Source organism: Hypanus sabinus, chromosome 5 (assembly GCF_030144855.1).
Source record: "Hypanus sabinus isolate sHypSab1 chromosome 5, sHypSab1.hap1, whole genome shotgun sequence".
In the NCBI taxonomy this organism is placed as follows: domain Eukaryota; kingdom Metazoa; phylum Chordata; class Chondrichthyes; order Myliobatiformes; family Dasyatidae; genus Hypanus; species Hypanus sabinus.
In genome coordinates this window covers 111,228,512-111,255,575 of record NC_082710.1, presented here as the reverse complement: position 1 = coordinate 111,255,575, position 27,064 = coordinate 111,228,512, and the positions used below count along the sequence as shown (strand labels likewise).

At 40.9% G+C, this 27,064-nt stretch overlaps 1 protein-coding gene across 1 annotated transcript in view; it reads left to right on the top strand.

Moving 5' to 3' along the window:
- Window positions 1-27,064, top strand: part of mrasa (muscle RAS oncogene homolog a) — a 64,670-nt gene that overhangs the window by 27,436 nt on the left and 10,170 nt on the right. Inside the window, exon 3 of the mRNA XM_059970337.1 lies at window positions 9,223-9,376. Within this exon, the coding sequence (XP_059826320.1) occupies window positions 9,223-9,376 (154 nt within the window). The remainder of the gene's footprint in view (window positions 1-9,222; window positions 9,377-27,064) is intronic.

Genomic DNA, 27,064 nt, shown 5'->3' with positions numbered 1-27,064 from the left:
TTAGCACAATGCTCTACATTACCAGTGACCCTGGTTCAGTTCCTGCTGCTGTCTGTAGCGCATTTGTATGTTCTCCCCATGAGTGCATGTGTTTCCTCCAGGTGCTCCAGTTTACTCTCTCAGTCTGCAGACGTACTGGTTGATAAGTACGGTGTGAATTGTCCCGTGATTAGCTAGGGTTAAATCAGGGATTGCTGGGTGGTATCGTGCAAAGGCTTGGAAGGGCCTTTTCCACACTGTATCTCAAATAAATTTTAAAAATGCACACTGAACATCAAGAACCCATTCTACACTAATTCTGTGCTAACCCTGTTTTATTCTGCCCTAATTTTCCTCAGGCTCTCTCAGATTCTACCACTCAACCCACTCACTAGGGGCACTTTATAGTGGTTTATTAGGCACTAATAAACATTTTTGCGATGTTGGAGGAGACCTGGGGTAAAAAAATAACCACACGCATTCATAAGTAAAACATTCAAACTCGTTATAGACCAGAGATAGGCTTGCACTTGGATCACTGGTGTGTCAGACAACAGCTCTGCTTCTTGTGCCTCGGTGGCCTATACTGCAAACTTCCTGAAATGGAAAAGTAACTGTCTTGCCAAGTGGGTCTCTGTTATCAGTTTACTAAATTAGTTGTCATGTGAGCACATTATGTTTCTGTCCAGTATTAACCAACTTGTATAATAATAAAAAGGTGAGAAACACAAAATGCTGGTAGAACTCGGCAAGTCAGGCAGCATGTATGGAGGGGAATGAACAGTTTGGCGCAATCCCTTCACAGGACTGGGCCACTTCTGATGAAGGATCTTGGCCCAAAAGCTTCAACTGTTTATTCCCTTGCATGGGTGCTGCTTAACTGTCTGAGCTCCTCCAACATTTTGTGTGTGGTGCTAAAGTTTCTCAGCATCTGCAGAATCTCTTGTGTTTAGAATAAAAGGTAGCAGACTTGTTGAATCGCAGATATATGTGTCTTAAGAAAGTGTTCACCTGACACAATTGCAAACAATAATTAAGTTTTATTTGACTGTAAGAGTTTTGGTGCTTGGGACGAATACTAAGATTTGTTTTCAACAGGTGACACGTAATCTGATACATCACTGGAGTTAATAGCTGTACATTTGGCTATCAAAGTCTTTCTTTCCAAGATCACAGATCTGAGAACTAGCTTCAATTACCAACAGCCCTTTTGATGTAGAATTGCCATATAACTCAAGATATAAGCTCCCGAGACTGAACTGTTGTTGCAGTCCTTTAACAGTAATGAATGTGCAGCCCTCTCTGATATTTGGGGCCAGTTGTTACTAGAAGAAACTAAACTGAGATTCTCTGCAGGAGAGAATTTAATTGGTGTTTGATCTGGAGCCTGGTTAGGCCCTGATGCTTTAGGCTATCTGTCGGAACAGGGTGATTTCGCATTCATGCTGATGCTTACCTCGTGATATCTAAACGTGCTATTGGACTATCACCCATGTATAGCATACCAGATCACTCTCAGCTCGGAGTGTGACTTTTTGCTCATTAATGTAATATCTAATCAGCCAATCATTTGGCAGCAACACATTGCATGAAAGCATGCAGACATGGTCAAGAGGTTTAGTTGTTGTTCAGGCCAAACATCAGAATGGGGAGGAAATGTGATCTAAGTGACTTTGACAGTGGAGTGATTGCTGGTGCCAGACAGGGTGGTTTGAGTATTTCAGAAACTGCTGACCGCCTGGGATTTTCACGCACAACAGTCTCTAGAGTTTACAGAGAATGGTGTGAGAAACTGTTTTTTAAAAAGATAAATAAATGAATAAATCCTGTGGGCAGCAGTTCTGCGGGCGAAAATGCGTTGTTAATGAGAGAGGTCTAAGGAGAATGGACAGACTGGTTCAAGCTGACAGGAAGGTGACAATATAACCATGTGTTGCAACAGTGGTGTTAATTTCTGAATGCATAACATGTCAAATGTTGAAGTAGATAGGCTACAGCAACAGAAAACTACAAACATGCACTCCTGTACCTAATAAAGTGGCCACTGTGAGCTTGCTAATACTTTTTCACACTGCCCCTCTTGCATCTCTAATTTCTTCTCACCTTTGAATTTGCACTTTCACAACCCATTGAAGAGTTTCTCTCTGAAACACAAGGCAATATGCAGCTACATTTAATTTCCCTTTGTATAGATTATTTTATCTTTAGGAAACTCAAGTATAAGAAAGACTTCCGTTAAAAATATATTTCTCTTTTGCAACACACGCAAGATGCTGGAGGAACTCAGCAGGCCAGGCAGCATCTATAGAAATGAATAAACAGTCGACGTTTCAGGTCGAGACCCTTCATCAGGATTTCCTCTTTTGCCTCTAAGTATCCTAAAGAACAAGAGGAAAGATGATTATATTTAAATGCTTAGAAAAAGATGAATTGCTTTGCATATCTCAATTCTACATGGAATAAGATGGATTTCTGAAGGGGGAGTATTTTGCATGATGTAATGTAGACTCTCCTACAGGTTAAAGTTGAGGGTGGATTGCAGTATTTTGGCTTCACGGAGTGATACGAGTTTATTTTTCAAACATATTGTGATTTAATTGCCTAGTTTGAATCGGAGCCAGATGTTGTGAGGTCAGAGCAAGAATTACAAATGGTGTTTTTTTTTCATTTTAATCAAAACAAGAATCTGGTTCTGTGAAGGAACATGAAGCAGAGAAGGAATTTGTGACCATTTCTTTTTCAATCACAATGCAGTGAGGGACTTGCATGATATCACAAATATTTGTAAATTAAACAATAAAGACATGGGAGCAGAATGAGGCCGTTCAGCCCATTCAATGATGACTAATTTATTTTCCCTCTCAACCTCATTCTCCTCCCTTTCTCTCCATGACCTCTGACATCCTTACTAATCAAAAACTTATCAACCTCCACTTTAAATACACCCAATGATTTGGCCTCCACAGCCATCTGTGGCAATGAATTCCACATATTCACTGTACTCAGCCTAAAAAAAATTCTTCCTCATCTCCGCTCTAAATGGACGTCTATCTATTCTAAGTCTATGCCTCTAGTCCAAGCTGCTTCCAATATTGGAAACATTCTCCCCATATCCACTCTATCCAGGCCTTTCAATATCCAATGGGTTTTAATGGGATCCTTGTCTCACTCTTCTTAACTCAAGAGTACAGGCCCAGAGCCATCAAATGCAAAATTGTTTTCCAACTTGCCATGCTGAATTATTTAGTAGTGTACTTTGCTGTTGGTTGGTGGATAAATATTTCTCAGGCCCTCAAGGAAAATGTAGTGATTCAATGGACAGTACAGTGGCTGAGAGATGAGTTGGTTTCTCACAGATTCAGTACCCTGAGTTCAATCCTGACCTCCAGTGCTGTCCTGGTGGAGTTTGCTTGTTCTTCCCAGGACTGAGTGAGTTTCCCCAGTGCTCCGGTTTCCTCCCACATTCCAGTGACACACTGGCCACAGTAAATTGTCCTTATTATGCAGATGACTGGTGATATCCTGGAGGAGGTGATGGGAATGTAAGGAAAATGGGGTATGGATGTAGGCAGAGAAATGAACAACACACAAAAATGCGGGTAAAACTCAGCAGGTCAGGCAGCATCTACGAAGGGGAATCAGCAGTCAGATTCAGAGTAATTTATTTATCACATGTACATCGAAGCATTCAATAAAACGTGACATTTGCAATCTGAATCTATGGAGGAAAATCAGCAGTCAAAGTTTTCGTCCAAAATGTCAACTATTCATTTCCTTCCATAGATGCTGCCTGACGTGTTGAGATCCTCCCAGCACTGTTGCTCAAGATTTCCAGCCTCTGCAGAATTTCATGTGGAGAAATGAGATTGCTCTGTGAGCCAGCATAGATTTGATGGGCTGAACTGGCCTCTGATGTTGAAAGAAAATCTAATACAGGGCTGGGTGTCGCTGAGCAGTGTCTGCTGCTGGTGCTGTTTGGGCAAGTTTCCCATTGTCTTGCAGCTCCCTGATGTTGAGCTGAAAGATCAAACTTACTGGGTAACAACATCCAGGTCTTAGTTACCAGGGCCTCACCCAAAGCAGGTCAAACAAGTGTGCCGAAACAACCTCGCCCACAAACAGCTGAGAAATCTCAGACAGACAGCAAACACACAAATCTGGCTTTATCGTCTGTCAGAGCTGACCAGTGTTTGCCATTTCTTAATGTCCCAATCATGTGAAAACCATTAAAAATAATGCATAAGTTTTGATAACATTTTTAAATAAAACCACATCAAAGCTTTAGTGTAAACCAATAAAAATTTAAAGAGGTAATAATTTATATTCTTACAGCTGTAAATCTCCATTGAAATGAAGTTGCGGGCACACACTCTGTTCTCTAGTTCAAGTTTAATTAACGTTCAACCATACACAAAAACCCACGAATTTGTTTATATATTTATTTATTGAACCATACCACCCAGCATCCCCCAGCAAACCTGATGTAACTGTAATCTGCTCACGGGACAATTTAGAGTGACCAATTATCCTACCCGATATTTCTGTGGACTGTGGGAGGAAACTGGAACACCTGGAGTAAACCTACACATTCCACAGGTAAGACTTACTAAGGGCACCAGAATTGAACTCCAAACTCTGGTGCTCCTAGATTTAATAGCGTTGCGTTAACTGCTATGCTGTGACACCCCGAAGTACAGCCAAACGAAACAGCGTTTCTCCTGGGCCAAGGTCCAAAATGCAGCACCAACAGTCATACACAGTACAAAGCACATATAGAACATACAAGATGGCAGTAAACATACAGTCACACAAGTCCCTAAGTCACACGTCTTGTAGATTGATGAGTCATGGATGAATTAGTAAATGTTTTTATTACTGCACTGTACTGCTGCTGCAGAACAGTAATTTTTCCTGATGTGTGTCAATGATAACAAATCTGATCCTGACATCGTGCTAGATCTTCGCTGGTGCAGAAGGTTCACACTCTGCCTTTGGACTCCTATAGCAGAGCATACTGACAGGTTAACTGGCTGGGATCCGAAAACAAGTTTGGGACTTCCACATGCCAAAACCCTTTAACAGTATTTACCAGCAAGATTCACAGGTCATACACAATGAACTTCATCTGGCCCATCATTAAAATATTCTCGCAACCAATGGACTCATTTTCAAGAACTCTTCATCTTATGTTCTTGATATTTATTGTTTATTTATCATTATTTCTTCTTTTTGTATTTGCAGTTTGTTGTCTTTTGCACTCTGTTTGAATGCCCGAGTTGGGTAGTCTTTCATCGATTCTGTTATGGTTACTATTCTATAGATTTATTGAGTATGCCCATAAGGAAATGAATCTCAGGGTTGTATATGGTAACGTATATGTACTTAGAAAATGACATTTACTTTGGACTTTGAATCTGAGTTTAAGAAAGCATCCTTGGTGCCTGAGTAAAATGTTAATCTGTGTTTTATGCTAGAGGGCAATGGTAGGTCCTGAACCCACAGCCCTTCAAATCCAAGATGGAAGAATAAATAAGCCACGTGTCTGAGTGTCCTGTCTAGATGTTGGCAACTCTTTTGCTGTGGGGTACAGTAATTCTTGTTCAGTGATATATTGGAATAGTTGGCTCTTTTACTCTTTTGCTGACCTTCTCCAGCTGAAAGGTTAACGGAAAGTTGCTATTGACTGGTCATTGATTCCCGGACTGTTACATGGTTCAGTTGTTCCAATATGAATTTCTATGAACCTTATCTGCTTTCTTTTGCTGGGCAGTATACGGTTTGCTTGTAATTTTCTTTTTTTTAAACTTAACCACTGATTCACATATTGGGCACTGAAATTGTTTATTTGTCACCTGCTTTCCAAATCCCAAAACGTTTTGAGAATTTAACGTTAATCTTTGATCTCAGGGCATGTTGGGAGAATGTTTCTGTGAGTTGATTTTATAAGATTATGGAGCAGTACCACACAATCACTGCCTTTTGTCTAAATTTGAACATGTGGCTCCTTTTATTGTCCAATTTTTTTTTCTTTTTCCTTTTAGCTGTGGCTGAACAAATGGAAACTGTGATTTTTCTTTTAAAGCTAAACCTACAATGAGAAAATGGTGATCCCACCCCAATTTGACAAATTCCTATTTCTGAGAACAATTTCTCTTCAGATTCTGGTAGAAAAATTGCAACTAAAACAATCCTGACAGAGTAACTTCAAACTTCGCTACCATGGGCACAATTCAACAATGCAATTTCAAGTGTTCAAAGTAGAATTTATTATCAAAGAACATATATCTGTATGTCACCATGTACAACTCTGAGATTTGTTTTCTTGTGGGCAGACTCAGTAAATGTAGAGAATAATGACCAAAAAGACTGGCCAACTAGGGCATTCAACCACAATGCAAAGGACAACAAACTGCAAATAGAAAAAGAAGAAACAATGATAAATGAAGAAACAACAAATATCAAGAACATGAGATGAAGATGGCTATCAATGAGTACTTTTATTAGGTACAGGAGTGGAACCAGGTCTTCTGCAGTTGTTGCCTATTTCATTTAAAGCTCAACATGGTGCGTATTCAGAAATGCTCCTCTGTAACCACTGTTGTAAAACAGAGTTATTGGAGCTACTGTCACCTTCCTGTCAGGTTGAACCAGTCTGCCCACTCTCCTCTGACTTCTCTCAATAACAAGGCATTTTCACCCACAGAATTGCCACTCACTGGATTATTTTGCACCATTCTCTGTAAGCTCTAGAGACTGTTGTGCGTTTTTTTTTAAATCAATCCCTGAGATCACCGGTTTCAGAGTTACTCAAACCACCCTGTCTGGCACCAATAATCATTCCACAGCCAAAGTCACTTGGGTCCCATTTCTTCCCTTTTCTGATGTTTAGTTCAAACAACAACTGAACCTTTTGACCATGTCTGCTTGTTGATATGCATTGGGTTGTTGTCACATGATTGACTGATTAGATATTTGCGTTAATAAGTAGGTGTACCTAATAAAGTGGTTGCTGAATGTATTTATTCCCAATTTATGAAAACGATACTGCTGTTGCACAGTATATTCCACATTTGTATCAAGGAACAATGCTCACCTATTCACTGCAGAGCTGGAGTTTTAAGCATCAAGCCAACATTTTAAAGTCTCCACTCCATGTTCTGCCAATACTCCTTACAAACTCTTTTTTTAAATTCAGAGCAAGGCATCAGGGAATTCTTATATCTTTAAATCTTTACAGCAGTAAAATCTTACATTTTTCATTCCCCTTGACATAAATTATCCAAACCAGATGTAATTGGGCTGAAACTATGCCAGTGTTAAAATGCCTTCTCTAAACAGTCTCATATTCATTTTCTCTGTTGAATTACTCAGTCTTTGAAAACATCAGGAAGATTTTTTATATAAATATGGCCAAACTTTCTCCAGAAGAGACATTGCAAAATGAAGGCATCAAGATATTGCTTTAAAAGTGTCCATGTTTGCCAAAAGTATAATAGAAATAGTGTTTCCTGGAGGGTTCCATTTGAAATAGTAAAATTAATTTCACTGTGTAAAGCAAGTTCAGAGATGACTGTTTCTCTCTATATGTAATGAGATCATCATTATCAGTAATCTTTTTAATCAGAGGTGTAGAAACAGCAAGTTTCATATCTCTTTTTTTTTCTGGAGAAGTTACAGGCAGTTCCTGTTGAGTTAATCTGAGAAGAGGAGGTGATGAATACAATTTGTTTAAGTTTCATATTGGGAGCTTTGTCATGGAACAACATTAACTTTATATCTACAGAAAATTAGAAGTTATGGACCCCCTTCCTCTGAGTCCCAAATAAGGTTACAGGCAAAACCTCTTTCATGGACCTTGGAATATTAACTTCCAAGATAAATTTTTGTGGAGGAAGATTAATTACAGCCACCAAGTGCTCTAATTTTTATTGTTATCTTTGAATCATATAATTAAAAAAAGTCTTAAGCGAGATGTTACCTGAAACGCGATTGGAAGTGAGATTTCTCAGCTGTCACATTACTAGACTTCTGAGCTCTATGCGTATAACATATACATACAATATATCATATATGTAATACATCAATTAACAGAAGAGATTTAGTTTAGTTTGTCATCATATTTGGAACAATCATTATAAGTCAAGAGGTCTGTTCCTGTCCCTGTGTTGTCTTGCTCTGTTATGTTACATTTTAGGATAAGTTTAAGAGGACTCATACTGCCAGCCATCTATGTAAAGTATGACTTAATATCATGCTTGCTTTATGAATGACAACATGACAAATGACTTGGAATGAATCCAGCTCCAAGGGCATCATTGACTCTCTGAAGGTCAGGCAGGCCGAAAAAGGCATTGGTGTGTCACACCCAGCACAATCTGGCCCATGCTGTATCCTTTAGCTGTTGAAAATGAAGTGATGTGGGAGTGTGGGACTTATTGATAAACATCTGTAGCTATAGCAGTTTATTCAGACTGGTGGAACATCCGCATAGACCTGCATGAGAGCCCAGTCTTGCTGGGATTACTGCTGTGTTCCCATGTGGAATTACCATTTAAATCAGTACCAGCTCAGATGTGGAGCAGGTTCCAAGACCTGCAAAATTAGGATGCAGTATAGAAATCACAAGACTAGACATGCCAAGTTATCATCCCTGATTAAAATGGCAGAGTTTGTCATCGAAACTTCCGCTAAATTCGATACCTGTACCCGGCTGGAACCCCAAGGAGAGTTTATTAGTCAAAATTGCAAGAAATTGGTTTGGCTTCCAGTAGAATGAGATGTTGAAAGGGAAATTCTGCTGATGGGCACACTCCAGGCTACAAGAGTACATGCAGAGGGATGCAGTGAACTTGGTGTAGCCAATGCAAAGGCTTTGTGGGGAAGGACCACAATCTAGGTTCCTCCCGCTACTGGACATGGTGGGGCCGAATCGGTTGGGGTGGCCCCTCAAACAATGAAAAAGTGTACCTCCCCAGAGGCCCACGAGTGGCAAAGGTGCTACGTTTTATAAATTATGTCTTAACATTACTGAATATAATGAGCAACTGACAAAAAATGCCAATTTTTGCTAATTTTTCTTTCCATATGCTCCTTTTGTTATGAATAAAGTTCATATTTGAAATTTAATAAAGTGGCTCAGAAATGTGGGAAGCTGAAAGTTTTAGCTCTCACACTGTTGTAACTGCAGTTGTTATGAACGATTTCTACCTCAAAAATTAGCTTGTTTTCTCTCCATGTCCATAGTGCTGGATACTGCAGGACAAGAGGAGTTCAGTGCCATGAGGGAGCAGTACATGAGGACAGGGGATGGATTTCTCATAGTCTACTCAGTCACTGACAAGGCCAGCTTTGAACACGTGGACAGATTTCACCAACTTATCCTTCGGGTCAAAGACAGGTACGCTTCAACAATGTTACGTGGGTTCTGCTTCCTCGGTCTCTGTCCCCTTCACTTCAAATTGCCTTGGCCCGAAGGCAGCTCCTTGGTCAAAGCTTGCACCATTAACTATTGAATTTTTAAAGATCTGTCTTTGTACTACCACTTCAAGCAGATGTAGTGTGCCAATGGATGCCCCAAAGTTATTTACAATTGATGAAATGTAGGAAATGCAACAGCAGATTTAGAACATGGAACAATGAAGCACAGCACAGGCCCTTCGGCCCACAATGTCGTTTCGAGCTTTTAACCTATTCTTAAGATCAATTTCACCCTTCCCTCCTACATAGTGCTCTATTTTTCTATCATCCATGTGCCTATCTAAGAATTTCTTAAATGTCCCTAAAATATTTGCCTTTACCCACCACCCTTGGCCATGTGTTCCACAAACTCACCACTCTCTGTTTTTAAAAAGAAACATACCTCTGGCATCTTTCTCCCCCACCCCCCCCCCCCCATACTTTCCTCCAATCTCCTTAAAATTATGCTTCCTTTTATTATTTCTGCCCTCGGAATCCACTCTGGCTCCACTCGATCTATGCTTCTTATCATCTTGTATCCTTTTATCATAAGATCATACGATATGGGAGCAGAATTAGGCTATCTGGCCCATCGAGTCTGCTCTGCTATTCAATCAGAGTTGACCCTTTCTTTTTCTAACTCCTCCTCATTCCCAGTTCCTGGCCTTCTCACCGTAGCCTTTGATGTTTCATTATAGGAAGGATGCAGAAGAGCACAACATTACCTCACTGCTCTTGAACTCAATTGCACAATAGCTTTTTGGGATCTGTGGACTTGGAGCCCAAGATCCCTGTGTTCCTCCACACTAGTAAGAATCATGCCATTAACCCTGCATTTTGCCTTCAAATTCCGCAGCAAGCTCCCGCCACAGTAGCATAACAATGGCCATGTAGTGTTTCATGTCGATTGAGGGAACAGGTACTGGACAGGACATTGTGAATTACTCAAATTACTCCTACTGAGATGGGCTGGTGGAGGTGGATTCAGCGAAGGCATTTGGAAGGCAAACTGGATAAGCACCAGAAAAGGAAAAAAAGCACATGCAGCACAATGAGGAGAGGGCAGCAGAAGTGGAGTCACTGTTGGAGAAAGCAGATCTGTGCTCGCCAACATTCCATTCTACCACAATCCTTATGTGAACGGATGAGAGGGATTCACAGCATTGAGGCTACTAAGCCAACAGCTCTTACAGAGACTGATATCCATTATACCCTATGAATAGTATTGAAGTCAGAAATTCTCAAAATACATTTATGGTTGTATTGCCTTATGGTTTGGCGTGTTCTTCATTTTACTAGTAAAAGATTAAGTATTATGACCACAAGACTTAGGAGCAGAATTTTGGCTTATTTGACTTATTTGACTATTTGGCCTATCGAGTCTATATTGGTTAGCAATTCCAATGCCATACTGAAGTTAGCTGACAAAACCAGTGTCATTGATCAAATCAAAGGTGGTGATGGATCAGCATATAAGAGGGAGATTGAAGATCTGGCTGAATAGTGCCACAACAAAAAATCTCACTCATTGTCAGCAAGACCAAGGAGCTGATCATTGACTTTAGGAGGAAGAAATTGGAGGTCCATGAACCAGGAGGATCAGAGGTGGAGAGGGTCAGCAACTTTAAATAACTCAATATTATCATTTCAGAGGATCTGTGCTGGGCCCAGCTCGTAAGTGCAATTACAAAAAAAGCATGGCAGGCCCTTTACTACCTTAAAAGTTTTCAAAGGTTTGGCATGACATCTATTACTTTGACTAACTTGTATAGATTTGTGATAAAGAGTATGTTGACTAATTGCATCACTGCCTGGAATGGAAACACCAATGCCTTTGAACGAATAATCCCTCAGAAAGTAGAGGATCACAGGTAAAGCCCTCTCCACCATTGAGCACATCCACACAGAGTGTTGTCGCAGGAAAACAGCATCCATCATCGGGGTCCCCACCATCCAGGTCTTACTTTCTTCTTGCTGCTGCCTTCAGGAAGAAGGTACAAGAGCCTTAGGACTGACAACATCAAGTTCAGGAACAATCACTATCCCTCAACCATCAGGCTCTTGAGCCAGAAGGGATAACTTTGCTCTATAAACATGTGGAAATCTGCAGATGCTGGAAATTCAAACAACACACACAAAATGCTGGTGGAACACAGCAGGCCAGGCAGCATCTATAAGGAGAAGTACTGTCGACGTTTCGGGCGGAGACCCTTCGTCAGGACTAACTGAAAGGAAAGATAGTAAGAGATTTGAAAGTGGTGGGGGGAGGGGGAGATGCAAAATGATAGGAGAAGACCGGAGGGGGTGGGATGAAGCTAAGAGCTGGAAAGGTGATTGACGAAAGTGATACAGAGCTGGAGAAGGGAAAGGATCATGGGATGGGTAGCCTCAGGAGAAAGAAAGGGGGGGGGGGGGTGGAAGAGAAGCACCAGAGGGAGATTGAGAACAGGCAAACAACTAAATATGTCAGGGATGGGGTAAGAAGGGGAGGAGGGGCATTAACGGAAGTCAGATAAGTCAATGTTCATGCCATCAGGTTGGAGGCTACCCAGCCGGTATATAAGGTGTTGTTCCTCCAACCTGAGTTTGGATTCATTTTGACAGTAGAAGAGGCCGTGGATAGTCATATCAGAATGGGAATGGGAAGTGGAATTAAAATGTGTGGCCACTGGGAGATCCTGCTTTCTCTGGCGGACCGAGCATAGGTGTTCAGCGAAATGGCCTCCCAGTCTGCGTCAGGTCTCACCAATATATAAAAGGCCACACCGGGAGCACCGAACACAGTATACCACACCAGCCGACTCACAGGTGAAGCGTCGCCTCACCTGGAAGGACTGTCTGGGGCCCTGAATGGTGGTGAGGGAGGAAGTGTAAGGGTAGGTGTAGCACTTTTTCCGCTTACAAGGATAAGTAAGGATAAGGATAACTCTGCTCTCAAACACCTCTCTCCCATTTCCCGCACATCTGCCCTCACCCCACTCAGGATAGGGTTCCCCTTGTCCTCACCTACCACCCCATCAGCCTCCAGGTCCAACGTATAATTCTCCGTAACTTCCACCACCTCCAACAGGTTCCTACTACCAAGCACATCTTTCCCTCCCCCCCTCCTTTCTGCTTTCCACATGGATCGCTCCCTATGCAACTCCCTTGTCCACTTGTCCCCCCCATCCCTTCCCACTGATCTCCCTCCTGGCACTTATCCTTGTAAACGGAACAAGTGCTACACCTGCCCTTACACTTCCTCCCTCACCACCATTCAGGGCCCCAGACAGTCCTTCCAGGTGAGATGACACTTCACCTGTGAGTCGGCTGGTGTGGTATACTGCATCCGGTGCTCCCGGAGTGGCCTTTTATATATTGGTGAGACCCAACGCAGACTGGGAGACCATTTCGCAGAACACCTATGCTCAGTCCACCAGAGAAAGCAGGATCTCCCATTGGCCACACATTTTAATTCCACTTCCCATTCCCATTCTGATATGTCTATCCATGGCCTCCTTTTCTGTCAAAATGAATCCAAACTCAGGTTGAAGGAACAACACCTCGTATACTGGCTCGGTGCCTCCAACCTGATGGCATGAACATTGATTTCTCTAACTTCCGCTAATGCCCCTCCTCCCCTTCTTGCCCCATCCCTGACATATTTACTTGTTTGCCTGTTCTCCATCTCCCTCTGGTGCTTTCCCCACCAATCACTTCTTTCTCCTGAGGCCTCCCGTCCCATGATCCTTTCCCTTCTCCAGCTCTGTATCACTTTCGCCAATCACCTTTCCAGCTCTTAGCTTCACCCCACCCCCTCCGGTCTTCTCCTATCATTTCGCATTTTCCCCCTCCCCCCACTACTTTCAAATCTCTTACTATCTTTCCTTTCAGTTAGTCCTGACGAAGGGTCTCGGCCCCAAACGTCGACAGTGCTTCTCCTTATAGATGCTGCCTGGCCGGCTGTGTTCCACCAGCATTGTGTGTGTGTGTTGTTATAACTTTACTCAACTTCACTTGCCCTGTCACTGAACTGTTCCCACAAACTATGGACTCACTATCAAGGGCTCTTCATTTCATGTTCTCGATATTTATTGTTTATTTATTTTTTATTATTATTATCATTATTTTTCTTTCTTTTTGTACTTGTACATTTTGTGTTGTCTTTTGCACCCTAGTTGTCCACCCTGTTGGGTGTGATCTTTTGTTGATTCTATTATGGTTATTGGATTTATTGTGTATGCCCACAAGAAAATGGTCTCAGGGTTGTATATGGAGACATACATGTACCTTGATTATAAATTGACTTAGAACTTTTGAACAATGTTGATTATCAACCAATCAATATTGTCAGCTGAATACAACCTGCCTGGATGTCGTTCTTTCATCCGCAACCTTAATACATTAATTAATTGAATGTATTTTGCTCAAAAATAATGATGCTGTCAGAATGCACTGTCTGTCTGTCTGTCTGTCTGTCTATCTATTCATTTATTTGTTTAGCTATACACTGTGGAACAGGCCTTTCCAGCCTTCGTGCCACACCGTGCAGCAACCCACCTATTTAACTAATCACAGGACAATTTACAATGACCAATTGACCTACTAACCTGTTCACCTTTGGACTGTGGGAGGAAACCAGAGCACCCAGAGGAAACCACATGGTCACAGGGAGAATGTACAAACTCTTTACAGACAGTGCCAGAATTGAACTCCGAATGTCCCGCGCTCTAATAGCATGCTACAATGGCGCCCATGGCCTCATCTTTAGATATTTAAAGCAGGAGTAGGTTTAAGTTTGTCTGTTAATTTTTTTTTCTTTAAAGATTAGCTGTATTTTTCATATCTGCATCGAAATATAAAGTGAAATGCATCATTTGTGTCAAGGCAGCTCGCAAGTTTGCCATACTTCTACTGCCAACATAGCATACCCCCAACTTGCCAACCCTAACCCATATGGCACGTAGCTGAAGGATATCTGCATGGTCAAGGAGAGAACATAAAATCACCTTACAGACAACAGCAGGAATTGAACCCTGATTGGTTGCTCTGTAAAACATTACACCAGCCACTATGCTACCATGCTGCCCCAAAATTTGAAATAATTAGTTTTACAGAAGTCTACCAGTTGCTGAATGGTTTCCCAATTGTATGGTGGAGACCCAGGTTGACTACTGCCACTTATCTGGACTTAAGAATCACTTGAGTTTCATGTTTGATTGTTTCATTGTCATTCAACCATACACATGTATGCAGCTAAATCAAAGAGCACCCCTCCAGGGCCAAGGTGCAAACCATGGGACATGCAGTCACAAACAGCACATATGGTTACGAAAACCCAGAGTCATAGAAAAGTACATAGTCTGTGCTGAATGGCTTGAACTCCCTCATCCCATTGATCTGCACTTGGACCATACATTGCAAAAATGATATTAGCATTAGACTGTGAGTGGCATAGCCTGAAGGTTACTGGTGCATGGGATATTGTCCTGGAGCCATGTTTCTGTAAGAACAAGCACTGGGCTGTAACACAAGTTGCCAATTTACCCCGGTGAATTCTGTTCCTGTGCCTTGAGTTGTTTCAGTGTAAATCTGAAACACTGGGCTCATTCTTCTGTTCATGAGACTGACAGATAGGGCTGTACAACCCTGAGGCTATTAAACCAAACAACACTGATACCTAGTCTATGCAATCAGTTTAATACCAAGTATTACTTTATTAATCCTTTCTCACCAGATCGAGAGTTGAGTCCAGATATGCTCTTCCGAGAAATAAATATTATATATTCCCCAGTCTATATCTTGATTATAGTACCCCATGATTATCATCATGCCTTTTGTTAAAAACTCCTGTTAAGACTTCCTTTGTATAACTTCAAAGCCCATCAACTGATCTATTCTCATGTATGTACTCTCTGTCCAGACTGCTTATCATTTCCCTTTCTCTCTAACCTTGTGCATGCAACTTGATTTACAAGATTTGAACTTAGATTTACATGATCAGCTTTGATCACACACTCCCACTATTTAGTTTAAAATTTACTCCCCTTATTCATGTAGTTGACTGAAATACTGGTCCCTGCTCATTTTAGCAGGAATATTTGCAAAAGATGATCCATTTGATGTGAAGACCAGAATTTTTTTTTTATCTAGTCAGAACTGGGGCATTTTAGTGTAGAAATAATAATTAAATGTATCTTTTTTTTAAAAGTTCAAAGTAAGTACATTTATTATCAAAGTACGTATATGTTATCATATACTATCCTGAGATTCATTTTCTTGCAGGCAATCAAAGTAAGTAGAAAGTGACCATAAGACATTGGAGCTGAATTAGGCCACTTGGCCCATCAAGTCTGCTCTGCCATTTCATCAGGGCTGATGAATTTCTCCCTCAGCCCACCCTCTGCCTTCTCCTCATAACCCTTCATGCTCTGACTAATCAAGAATCTATCAAAGTCTGCCTTAGATATACCCAAATAATTTAGCCTCCACAGCCACCTGTGGCAACAAATTCCATAGATTCACCACTCTCTGGCTAATGAAATTCTCCCTCATCTCCGTTCTAAAAAGGCACCCCTCTATTTTGAGACTGTGTCCTCTGGTCTTAGACTCCCCTTCCATAGGAAATATCCTCTCCACACCCATTATATCGAGGCCTTCCAGCATTCAATAGGTTTCAATCAGGTCACCTCTCACTCTTCTGAATTCCAGAGAGTACTAGACCAGAGCCATCAAACGCTCTTCATATGACAAGCCTTTCAATCCCAGAATCATTTTTTGTTAACCTCCTTTAAACCCTCTCCAATGTTAGTGCATCCTTTCTTAGATCAGAATCAGAATCCGGTTTATTAATACCGACATGTGACTTGAATTTTTTAACTTAGCAGCAGCAGCAGTAGTTCAATGCAATACATAGTATAGAAGAAGAGGGGAAAAAATAATACGGTAATAATAAGTAAATCAATTGCAGTATATGTATATTGACTAGATTAAAAATTGTATGGAAAAAACAAATAATATATATTAAAAAGTGAGGTAGTGTCCAAGGTTCAATGTACATTTAGGAATCAGATGGCAGAGAGGAATTGCTGAGTGTGTGCCTTTGGGCTTCTGTACCTCCTACTTGATGGTCACAGTGAGAAAAGGGCATGCCCTTGATGCTGGAGGTCCTTAATAATGGATGCTACCTTTCTGAGACACCGCTCCTTGAAGATGCCCTGGATACTTTATAAGCTAGTACCCAAGATGGAGCCAACTAAATTTACAACCCTCTGCAGTTTCTTTCAGTTCTGTGCAGTAGCCCCCTCCCCCATACCAGACAGTGATGCAGCCTGTCAGAATGTTCTCCTTCATACATCTACAGAAGTTTTTGAGTTTGTTTGTTGACATACCAAATCACTTCAAACTCCTAATAAAGTATAGCTGCTGTCTTGCTTTCTTTATGACTACATCGATATTTTGGGACCAGATTAGATTGTCTGAGATGAGAGGCCCATACTACTCTCAATACTCAAGTGAGGCTCACCAATGCTTTGGAAAGCCTCAACATTACATCCTTGGATCTCTTAAAATGAATGCTAATATCGCAAATGCCTTCGTCACTGCTGACTCAACCTTTAGGAAATTAGAAATCAAATTAAATCAAGTATATTTTTTCAGATATTTACAGATTAGAAACTTCTTGAATATTATGTTACCTACTTTTCTAGTATCATATCAAACTGAAATTACAGAAAAAAAATTAGGTTTAAACCCCTATCAGAAGACTTTAATAGCAATTACTTATGATCTGATTTCAAAAATCATCTAGGTACATCTAGGTACATCTGTTAAAATTAAGAATGAATGGGAAAGAGAACTTCAGGTATTTTTACCTATAGAGACATGGAAGAAAATTCTCCAACTAGTTAACACTTCTTCAATGTGTGCTAGACACACCTTGATACAATTTAAGGTGGTTCAGAGTGTCCATATGTCCAAGGATAAGTTAGCTTACTTTTATTGTCATATAAATCCTGTCTGTGACAGATGCAAGTCTGAGGTAGCTTCCTTGACACATATTTTCTGGTCTTGCCCTCTTTTGGGAAAATATTGGAAAGATATTTTTGATATTATTACAGCAGTTTTGTATATTGATTTACAACCTCATCCTATTACTACAATTTTTGGATTACCAGTGATGGACTGTAGTCAATTATCCCCTTCAGCTTGCTGTTTAATTGCATCTGTTACATTAACAGCCAGAAGATCCATTTTATTTAAATGGAAAGATTCTAATCCCCCTACTACATTTCAATGGTTTTCCCAAACTATAACATGCTTAAACTTGGAAAAAATTAGGAGTGGCATTATTGACCCTTCAGTTAAATTTGAAGAAACTTGGAGACCATTTATTCAATATTTTCATATGATGTAAGCTGACCTTTTCCAAATCCTTCTCAATAACTTTTCGTTCATGTGTAGAGGAGCGGAGTTAATGACAAATAACGATTTTAACTGATGAAATAAGGCTGCCCAGCTTTTGTTTTGTTTCATTTTTATTGTTTTTTTTTGTTAGTTTAGAGGGATTTTTTTTCTTGTAAATATCTTTTTTCTTTGAATCTTTCTCATGTTTAGTTATTAAGAGATTGGGAGGCTTAGATTACACGTTACTCGGAGCCTGTTTATGTATATGGTAACCATTATTAATGTAATCCCGATCTCCTTGTATCACTATCATTATGTTTATCTATTTGAAACTTAATAAAAAAGATCGATAAAGAAAGGAAATCCTGCATGAGGACTCCCAATTCCCTTTGATCCACAATTTTTTTTTTAAATTTTCTCTCCATTTAGAAAATAGTTTACCCTTTTATTTCTTTTACCAAAGTGCATGACCATACCTACCTGACACTGTATTCCATCTGCCACTTTTTTACCCATTTCCCCTAATCTGTCTAAGTTCTTTTGTAGCCTCTCTACTTCCTCAAAACTTCCTGCCCCTCCACCTATGAAAGCCTGGCCATTGAGAAGATGAGGCAAGAGGCCATTTCAAATTACCACAGTCTCTCCCTCATGACAAAATCTGCATGTTTGGGGACTGAGAGTCAAAAGTAAGATTAGGCTTGGTTACAACAAAAAGTAAAGTTTGGCGCTAATATGCAGGCTGGGTGTAATCTATGGAAGGGTTGGTGTTTCAAATTGATGACATTTCAAATACTGACCTTTCATCAGAACATTTCGATTGCTCCTCTTTGGACCAGTATGAATATGATGAGCTGAATGATCCCCCTGTTTCAAATTTCTCCTGATTCTATGACCACTGGCAGCAGAGATGGAGAGTGTCATCATCTGACTGTGGCAGTTAAAGAAGCTCTTCATTACCACTTTCTCAAGGGCAGTTAGAGATGGGTTTAAAAAAATACTGACCTTGTCAGCAGCATCTGTATTCTCAAAACAAAAATAGTTACTAGGCTCACTAATGCCTAAATTATTGAAATTGTGTTTTTTAAGATTACTCAATGCAAATTCTGAATTTACTGATTATTAAAATTGTTATTCCTGTCAGTCTCCGCTATTCTCTGGATGACACATAAATTGAAAGGAAGACATTGTAGAGCAAGTCTGATTTATTCAAAAGTGTACTGCTATAGCAGTTCAAATACAGTGAATTATTTTGAAGATTAGGCACTGACTGAATCTTAAACATGTAATTTTAACCGCTTTAATGCATTTTTGTTTTTTTCAATAATTATATAGTTCTAATGCAGTAGAAATGTCATTCTGGGTTTCCTGCAATATAACAGCAGCTATGTATGACATCTTGTTTACAAAATCTGGTGCAACATACAGGATTCTGAAGGAACTCAGCGGGCCAGGCAGCATCTGTGGAGGGAAATAGACAGTCAATAGTAACACACACAGGATGCTGGAGGAACTCAGCGGGCCAGGCAGCATCTATGGAAAAAGTAAACAGTCAACTTTTCAGGCCAAGAACCTTCATCGGGACTGGAAAGTAAGGGGGAAGGAGTCGGTATAAGAAACTGTGGGGAGAGAAAGAAGAAATACAAAGTGGCAGGTGACAGGTGAAACCATATAAACTTCTTCCATCAACTTGCAATGGGACCATAGCCCTCTGTATCCCTCCCATCCGTGTACCTATCTAAACTTCTGTTAAACATTGAAATCAAGCATATATGCACCACTTGTGCTGGTAGCTCATTCTGTTCTCTCATGACCCTCTGAGGGAAGACATTTTCCCTCAATTCCCCTTAAACTTCTCACCTTTCAGCCTTAAGCCATGACGCCTGGTTGTAGTCCCACCCACCCTCAGTGGAAAAAGCCTGTTCACTTCCTCAAAAAACTCTTAAGATTGGTTAGACGTGGCCTACCATGTCTGAAGCCATGCGGACTATCCTTAATGAATCCATGTCTATCCAAGCTCATGTCCTAGGGCATCATTCAGAAATCTCATGGTGGAGGGGAAGAAGGTGTGGCTGAATCTTTGAGTGTGTGCCTTCAGGCTCCTGTATCACCTCCTTGATAGTAATCATGAGAAGAGAGCATATCCTGAGTGATGGGGGTCCTTAATGATGGATGCCACCTTTTTGGGGCATTGCCAGTTGAAGATATCGCCGGCCTCTGTGACCAACAAAACTGCGGACTGGGAGCCAGGTTTTAGATTGGTCTGGTTAGGTTTCCTTGGCTGTTGTGGGTGTAATAGGCTGAGTGCCCTATTTGTGCCATCAATGAATATAATTCTGTGATGAGGAAGTTCAGCTGAAGCTCATGAGCTGGAAACTCATTGAGTGGATTTCTTAGTTAAATCAAAAACACATTAAATCAATTCTTGAATGAGTAAGGAAGTTAGGAATTAAAGAGTCCTCCTGAAAGGTCTCGGCCTGCAATATCTGCTGTGTATTCCTTTCCATTGTTGGATTGGACTAGAGAATTGTTATTTTCTGTACAGTTTTAACAATTAATTACCTGCTTGTATTTCTTATAACTACCTATATACTTGTCTATTATGTTTTCCTATTGGTCACAGGATCTATTGTATACGCAGTTATTCAGTGTATCCCCTAGTGGATACAGTTCCTTGTCTGATTCTGGAAGCATTCTATTATTTGAATAGGGACTATCTGATTGGTTAACTCTTATCTACAAATTTGAATAGAATGTTACTTTTATATGGCATAAAAAGAGCTGAACACAATGTCCTGCGATCTTCTATTAGTGTTTACTACTTTTCCTTCTGCTACTAGACCTCTGCTTCTCCCCATTTCCAATGATCTTTGTTCTATTAACGCTTAATAAAATGATCATGAAGTTACAAGTTTTCTGCCTCTTGAATCAAAGGTATCAGAATCCAACACCGTGGATACTGGCCAACCTGTTGAGTTCCTCCAGCTTTTTGTGTTAAAGGCTCTTGTTCTTTGGCTTTAACCTGGTTCCTAAATTGCTTGGCAGAAAGATGGGCCAAATGTCTCCCTCTCTAAGTCCACATTGCAGTGAGTGGTCCACTCCACGGAGAAGATCATTGGCCACTAGAGCAACGAAAAGAGATGGAAAATTACTGCTGATTCCACCCACCCTAGCAGTCACCTATTCACCAAATTGCCATCAGGGAGACACCACCCATATCCTTTACCACCAGGACTACACATCATCTCCAAAGCTTCTCTCCTGTAGTTATCCAGCTTCTCAATAAAACTCACTCAGGTGTAATATCCTAAATGTCCATGAACAACCCATGTTAAATGGTTAAATGTCCTGCTGTCCTTGTTTTGTTGATAATTATTGAGTCTATTCATATGTTCACATTTATTTAAATTTGATTATTGACATTTACACATGTGGTCATTCTAATTGTTGATTGCTCATAGCTTTTTGCACTATTGTCTTGTAAGCTGTTGGTTGCTATTGTGTTGCCTGTTGTGGTATTGTCCTGTGTTTTATGCTTGGCACTGAACCACAATCCATTAAAGTGATTCCAATTCTGAGAAGAATCTTCACCTGCTCCATATTAACGCATATATTACACAAACAAGAAGTATTTGATTGGGTTTTAATGCAGTTAAATTTGACCACTAACTGGCGAAATAGTTTTGATAATTTGGGAGCTTTGCTAAAGATTTTAGTGCCTTTTGTAATGACACCGTCATTTCCCAATGTACCAATCCCGATGGCAGATACCATCAAAAATTAAATGTATAGTGGTGACACAGAGCGTGATAACAGTAGAGTTTGACAAAAACATATTATTTGGATATCTCCAATGGAGCTACCTAATGTGATTATAAATTAGTACTTTTAAAGGGTAGTCATTATTATAATTCAGCCAATTACTTACTTCATACTATAATTCAGCAATCTTCCTCAAACAGCAATGCAATAATGACCTGACTATTTTAAGTGTTGATTGAAGACTAGGACTAACACCTCAACTCTTCTGAATAGTTCAATATCCAAAGTTCAGAGTACTTTTATTATCAAAGTATGGATACAGTATAAACCTTGATATTTGTCTTCCCACAGGCAGCCACAAAACAAAGACCCGCAATAGAATTCATGAAAAGTCCCAAATAGCAAACACAGTAAAATATGCAATGTGTGAGAAAGAAAGAACAAGTATTCCAACAATTTTTTTTTAAAGCAAACAAACAATCCACAGAACATGAATTGCAGAGCCCCAGAAAGTGAGTCAACAGCCATGGAGCCAGTTCAGTGTTGCAGCCGGTCCAAGAGCCTGAAGGCTGCAAGCCACTGCTGTGGAGCTAGTTCAGTGATGAGGTTGGGGCTAATGACTACAGGACACAGCCCTGGAGCTAGTTGGGATGGTGGAGCACAGCCAGGGCCAATGGCTGCAGGCCACAGACATGGAGCTAGTTCAGTGCCCAGGTGGGCCAGTGGCTGCAGGCCACAGCCATAGAGCTAGTTCAGTGCCCAGGTGGGCCAGTGGCTGCAGGCCACAGCCATAGAGCTAGTTAGGGCCATGGAGCACAGCAAGGGACAATGGCTGCAGGCAACAGCCGAGGAGCTAGTTCAGTGTCCAGGTGGGCCAGTGGTTGCAGGCCATAGTTGCAGAGGCATATCTACGGAAAATAGCGCCTATGATAAACACTGAAATTGCACCCCTGTTCAAATATCTAATACCTCTCTTTTAGATAACTTTATCATAATATAAACTTAAAAATACAAGTCAAGCTTGTTAATTTTTAGTTAACAAATTGTGACACTACATGAAAATTATAACTGCACCTTCCTTGCTTTCACTGATACAAATTGGTCTATGATGTGATCAAAGTCAGTTTTTTCAGTTTCTTCTCTTTCTACCCTCAGCAGAGCCTTGACCCATGGAGGCTCTCAAATATGAAAGTATTAGTTTTAACTTCCTGAATCATCTCTCATAGTTGTTAATGGAAACTGCGATGGTTAGCATTATCTGAATAGCAATGCGAAGATTGGGGGAAGACACTCTCATCTCCATACTGAACAATAAATTCAAGAAGCTCTTCAGGTCTTAATATTTTCATGTTGACCTGCCTTGATAGCAACATTCTGCAATTCAAAATTTTTCATATAGCTGCTGTACAACATCAGAGCTGTACAATTCACCAAAATTTTCACACTTCTTCTTTAGGCTGTTACTGTCGGGGCCATATAACAGTCCCTCGACATCGAGAAGGAGCCCAAACTTGGCTTCAGTGTCGTGCAAACGAGCAAACCTTTCATCCATTTTTCTGTGAAGACAGTCGAGTGTTCTCTTCGTGACTCTTTCCATTTCCTCCTTAGCTGTTAACCCAGCATCTCTCGAGTTCTCATCAGCAATTTGTTTCTTTCATCTCTAACGTATTTCAACTTCAATATTCCATTCTTGACAGAGATTGACTCTTCCTTCGAGTGGCTCACTGATCAACACTTCTCTTTCATTATAAAAATTATCTCAGAAGGCTTTCAAATTTAGGGCAGCTTCATGAAAATTCATGCTAGGATCTTGCAGCCTCTTTTGAATATGGTCAATGTGAATGAACACTTTGCTCCAAAATCTTAGCAAAATCAGAAAATTGTAACTCAACATTGGGTTGTGCAGCTGCCTTGCGTCACTTCTTGTTTCACTGGTCTCATTTTTATTGTCTGTCATGCCCTGGAGAACTTGAAGTATCTCCTCAAGGTACTTTTTGATGGGCTTCACTGCTTCTGCCCTTGCACTCCACCTGGTTTTGGACTCCAATTTAACAACCACAGGCACAGCGTTTTTGAGTTTTTCCCAGCGCTGTGCTGAACAATATAAAAACACGTAGAGAGCTTTGATGGTTCCAAAAAACATGACCATCACGGTATCCTGCTTGGCTGCATGTACACTCACTAAGTTGAGTGAGTGACTGTCACAATTCACAAACACTGCCAGGTTGTTTTTCTCACTTATTCTTTGATGAACACCACTTCTGTAACCAGCCATCACAGCACCGTTGTCATAGCACTGTGACCGACAATCTTGTAGCTCCATTTTGTCCTTCTCTAGCTGTTTCAAGATGTCTTCAACCAAGCTCTCAGCATCCTTCTGGTTTATCTGGGTAAAACCAAGGAAGGACTCTCTAATGTGGACTGTTTTCCTCACTACTTCTGACATCTGCTCAGGGTGTGCCTGATCAGGAGTCATGCCGAACATGAGACCATAGTACTTGGCTTTATGAATGCTTCTCATTAAACTCTGGTGAACAGTGGATACCATCATGTGGATGAATTCACTCTGGACACCAGGTGAAAGATAAGATGTGGATCCAGGATGACTTTCCAAATGAGTGAGGTGTTCTTCAATGACAGGGTTAAATGTGTGTGTGTGTGTGTGTGTGATGCTGACTCCTGGTGGAGTCGCCAGGGCTCCATCATGACAAGCTTTTTTTTATGCTCATCGTACAGCGTGTCTTGGGCATTTGAAACCCGGCAGAGCCCATCCCTCTTCAGATTTTTTTGGTCGAGTTGTTGGCACTCAACCCAGGCATGGATGGAGAGTGTGCAAGGGAGCTGGCCGGATTCGAACTCCAGACCTCTCGCCCCGAAGTCCAGCATTGATGACACAATGCCATTTCAGTAAGCCAAAGAAACTTCCTACATTGGAGTCTTCGTCTAGCTGAAGTCTAGTCTACCTGTGTCCTCGCAAAGCCAGGTTCTGAGTCGCAAGGAATTATATGCAGTGAAGAATTCTCGTTAAGATATCCTGTCACTTCTGCTTTTCCTTCTCAATCTGTGACTGAAATACCACATCAATAACTCCTTTGTTTCCAGTTAAATTTCTTTCCATTTCTTTCCACTGTGTGAAGCATTCCCGATGATTCTTGGCATTTCCATGAACACTAGTCCTTTCAGGTGCTTTCCACTGGTTAAATCTACTTTCCTGCTCCAATGAGCATTACTGGTCTGACCAGGAATAGAGAAGACAACAGATACAAAGTGCAGACTTTTGAGAAGGGAAATAGACCAGCCATGAGCAAGTCACTTCTTCACCACAACCATTTCCCAATTTCCTCTTGAACTAAGTTTTGTTCATTGACCGGTTATTTGTTGGTAGGAAAGACCCCTCACTGCTCTGGAAATACTTCGAACCCAGCTTTATTATTTCTGTTCTCAACGCATCAGGCTGATTTGCTTTTCCAGTATCCTTGTCAAATTTCAGAAGGCCAATGTCATGCTGTTCAATCACTTCTGGTATGACAGTTTGAGGCTCTTTGACACCATCCAGTGTCGTCAAGTTCAATCTCATCAGGTAAAATCTCGTCAATAAACTCAACATCACCACCACCACCACCATCATCTTCCCCTCCTGTCATGTCCATGTTCTCTGTGACAGCCTCATTCTTAATCTCGTCATACTCAGATTTATCTGACTTGACTTCCTCCTCAGCTTGTGAAGCATTTGTACTCGATGCACCTTCGGATTCTAGCAAACTTGTAGCAGCTTGCAGGCGACTCCATGGAACGTGTCGAACTACTTCTTCCGGGCTTTTCAAAGAAGGGCATGAAGAACTTGCTCCACTTCTTCGTGAAGAAATGTTTCATGGTCTTCTTAGACAATGCTCTAACATAAGGCCATCCTAGTGCTTCTCAGCCATGATAATCAAAGACAGATCATACATCTGAAGAAAATTCTGACTTTAATAGAAACTGATCAGTGGTGCCCCCTTCAAGTGGCACCCAGGGCACATGCCATACCTGGCATACCTTAGTTACGCCACTGCACAGCCATAGAACTAGTTGGGGACGTGAAGCACAGCCGGAGCCAATGGCTGCAGGTTGGGGCTGTGGAGCACAGCCAGGACCAATGGCTGCTGTCACAGCTGCAGAATCATTTCAGCGCTGAGGCGAGTGAAACCGCATGGAGTAGTCCAATGCCCTCGGCCTCAACGCCTCAATCTTTTTAATGTGGCTCGCCACTTAAATCAGCCAAGACATCGGCTCGTTATCCATTCTTGGCTCAAGGCCCCGCCACTTCAGTCCAACACCAAGTCTGTTCCAGCAGTGGCTGCAGCGGCCGTACCTGCATTCTTGAGAGTCCACTTAATCAGATATTTCAGGCTTCCACAAAAACACTGGGTGTTACAGATGGTTCAAAAGCACACCTCTCAGCAAAAAGTCAGTTTGGTTATATCCATCTCAAAGAGGTCTGGGTATTGATTTAATGCCTCAACCAAAACAAGGCACCTTTGGCCAAGCAGCTTTCCTTCAGTAGATTCTCCCTATCTAAGAAATGGGACTTGAATCAAGAAACGAGAATCTCTGCAAAGATAGTGTTATCAACTGGTCCGTAGTTGGCATCTTCTGCCTTCTAATTATTAATTAGACTAAAATATATTTTCAAAAAATGTTGCTCACAATTTGTGTACTAGCATCAACAGCTTTTGGAACTTGACTATGTAGATGACATACCCTGGATGAGTAATTTATAGAAAATATTTTTTATAATTTTTGTGATCTCTTGTCACTTTTGTGATGATGTAAGTGTGGGTTTTCCATGTCTATAACTAGATTAGCATCGTCTTTTCCCATGGCCTTTAATATTGTTTGGTTGTGGTCCCATGTATAACTTCTGATCCCTCACATAAGAACATTAGAAATAGGAGCGGGAGTCTGGCCTGTTGAGTTTGCTCTGCCATTCAATAAAATCATGGTTGATCTGGCCACGGACTCATCTCCACCTACCTGCCTTTTCCCTGTAACCCTTAATTCTCCTACTATGCAAAAATCTATCCAACCTTGTCAGTAAATATATTTACTGAGGTAGCCTCCACTGCTTCAAAGGGGAAAGAATTCCCACAAGGACCTCTTGCTGATAACTCTACACTGGAGAGAAAGTTGGGAGGCTTATGGCCTTGATCTTCATTTCTTGTCCATCGTGATCATCCCCAATCTTGCCTAATTTCCACAAACATGACCTACTAGCCAAATCATTAATGAGTAGAACAATTAGCAACAGTCCTTATCCTTCAGAGGATGGCATCAGTAATTGTATCAGCCTGCTCTCTGGATTAACCTAAGGGCTTGTCTGTTAACCTGTGTATGACAACTTTATCAATCTGTTAACTAATTGAACCAATGAACTTGTTCTACTAATGAATGGATTAAAATAGGGAGTAATAGACTTTCAAATACACTCCCAAAGTTTGATAAAAAG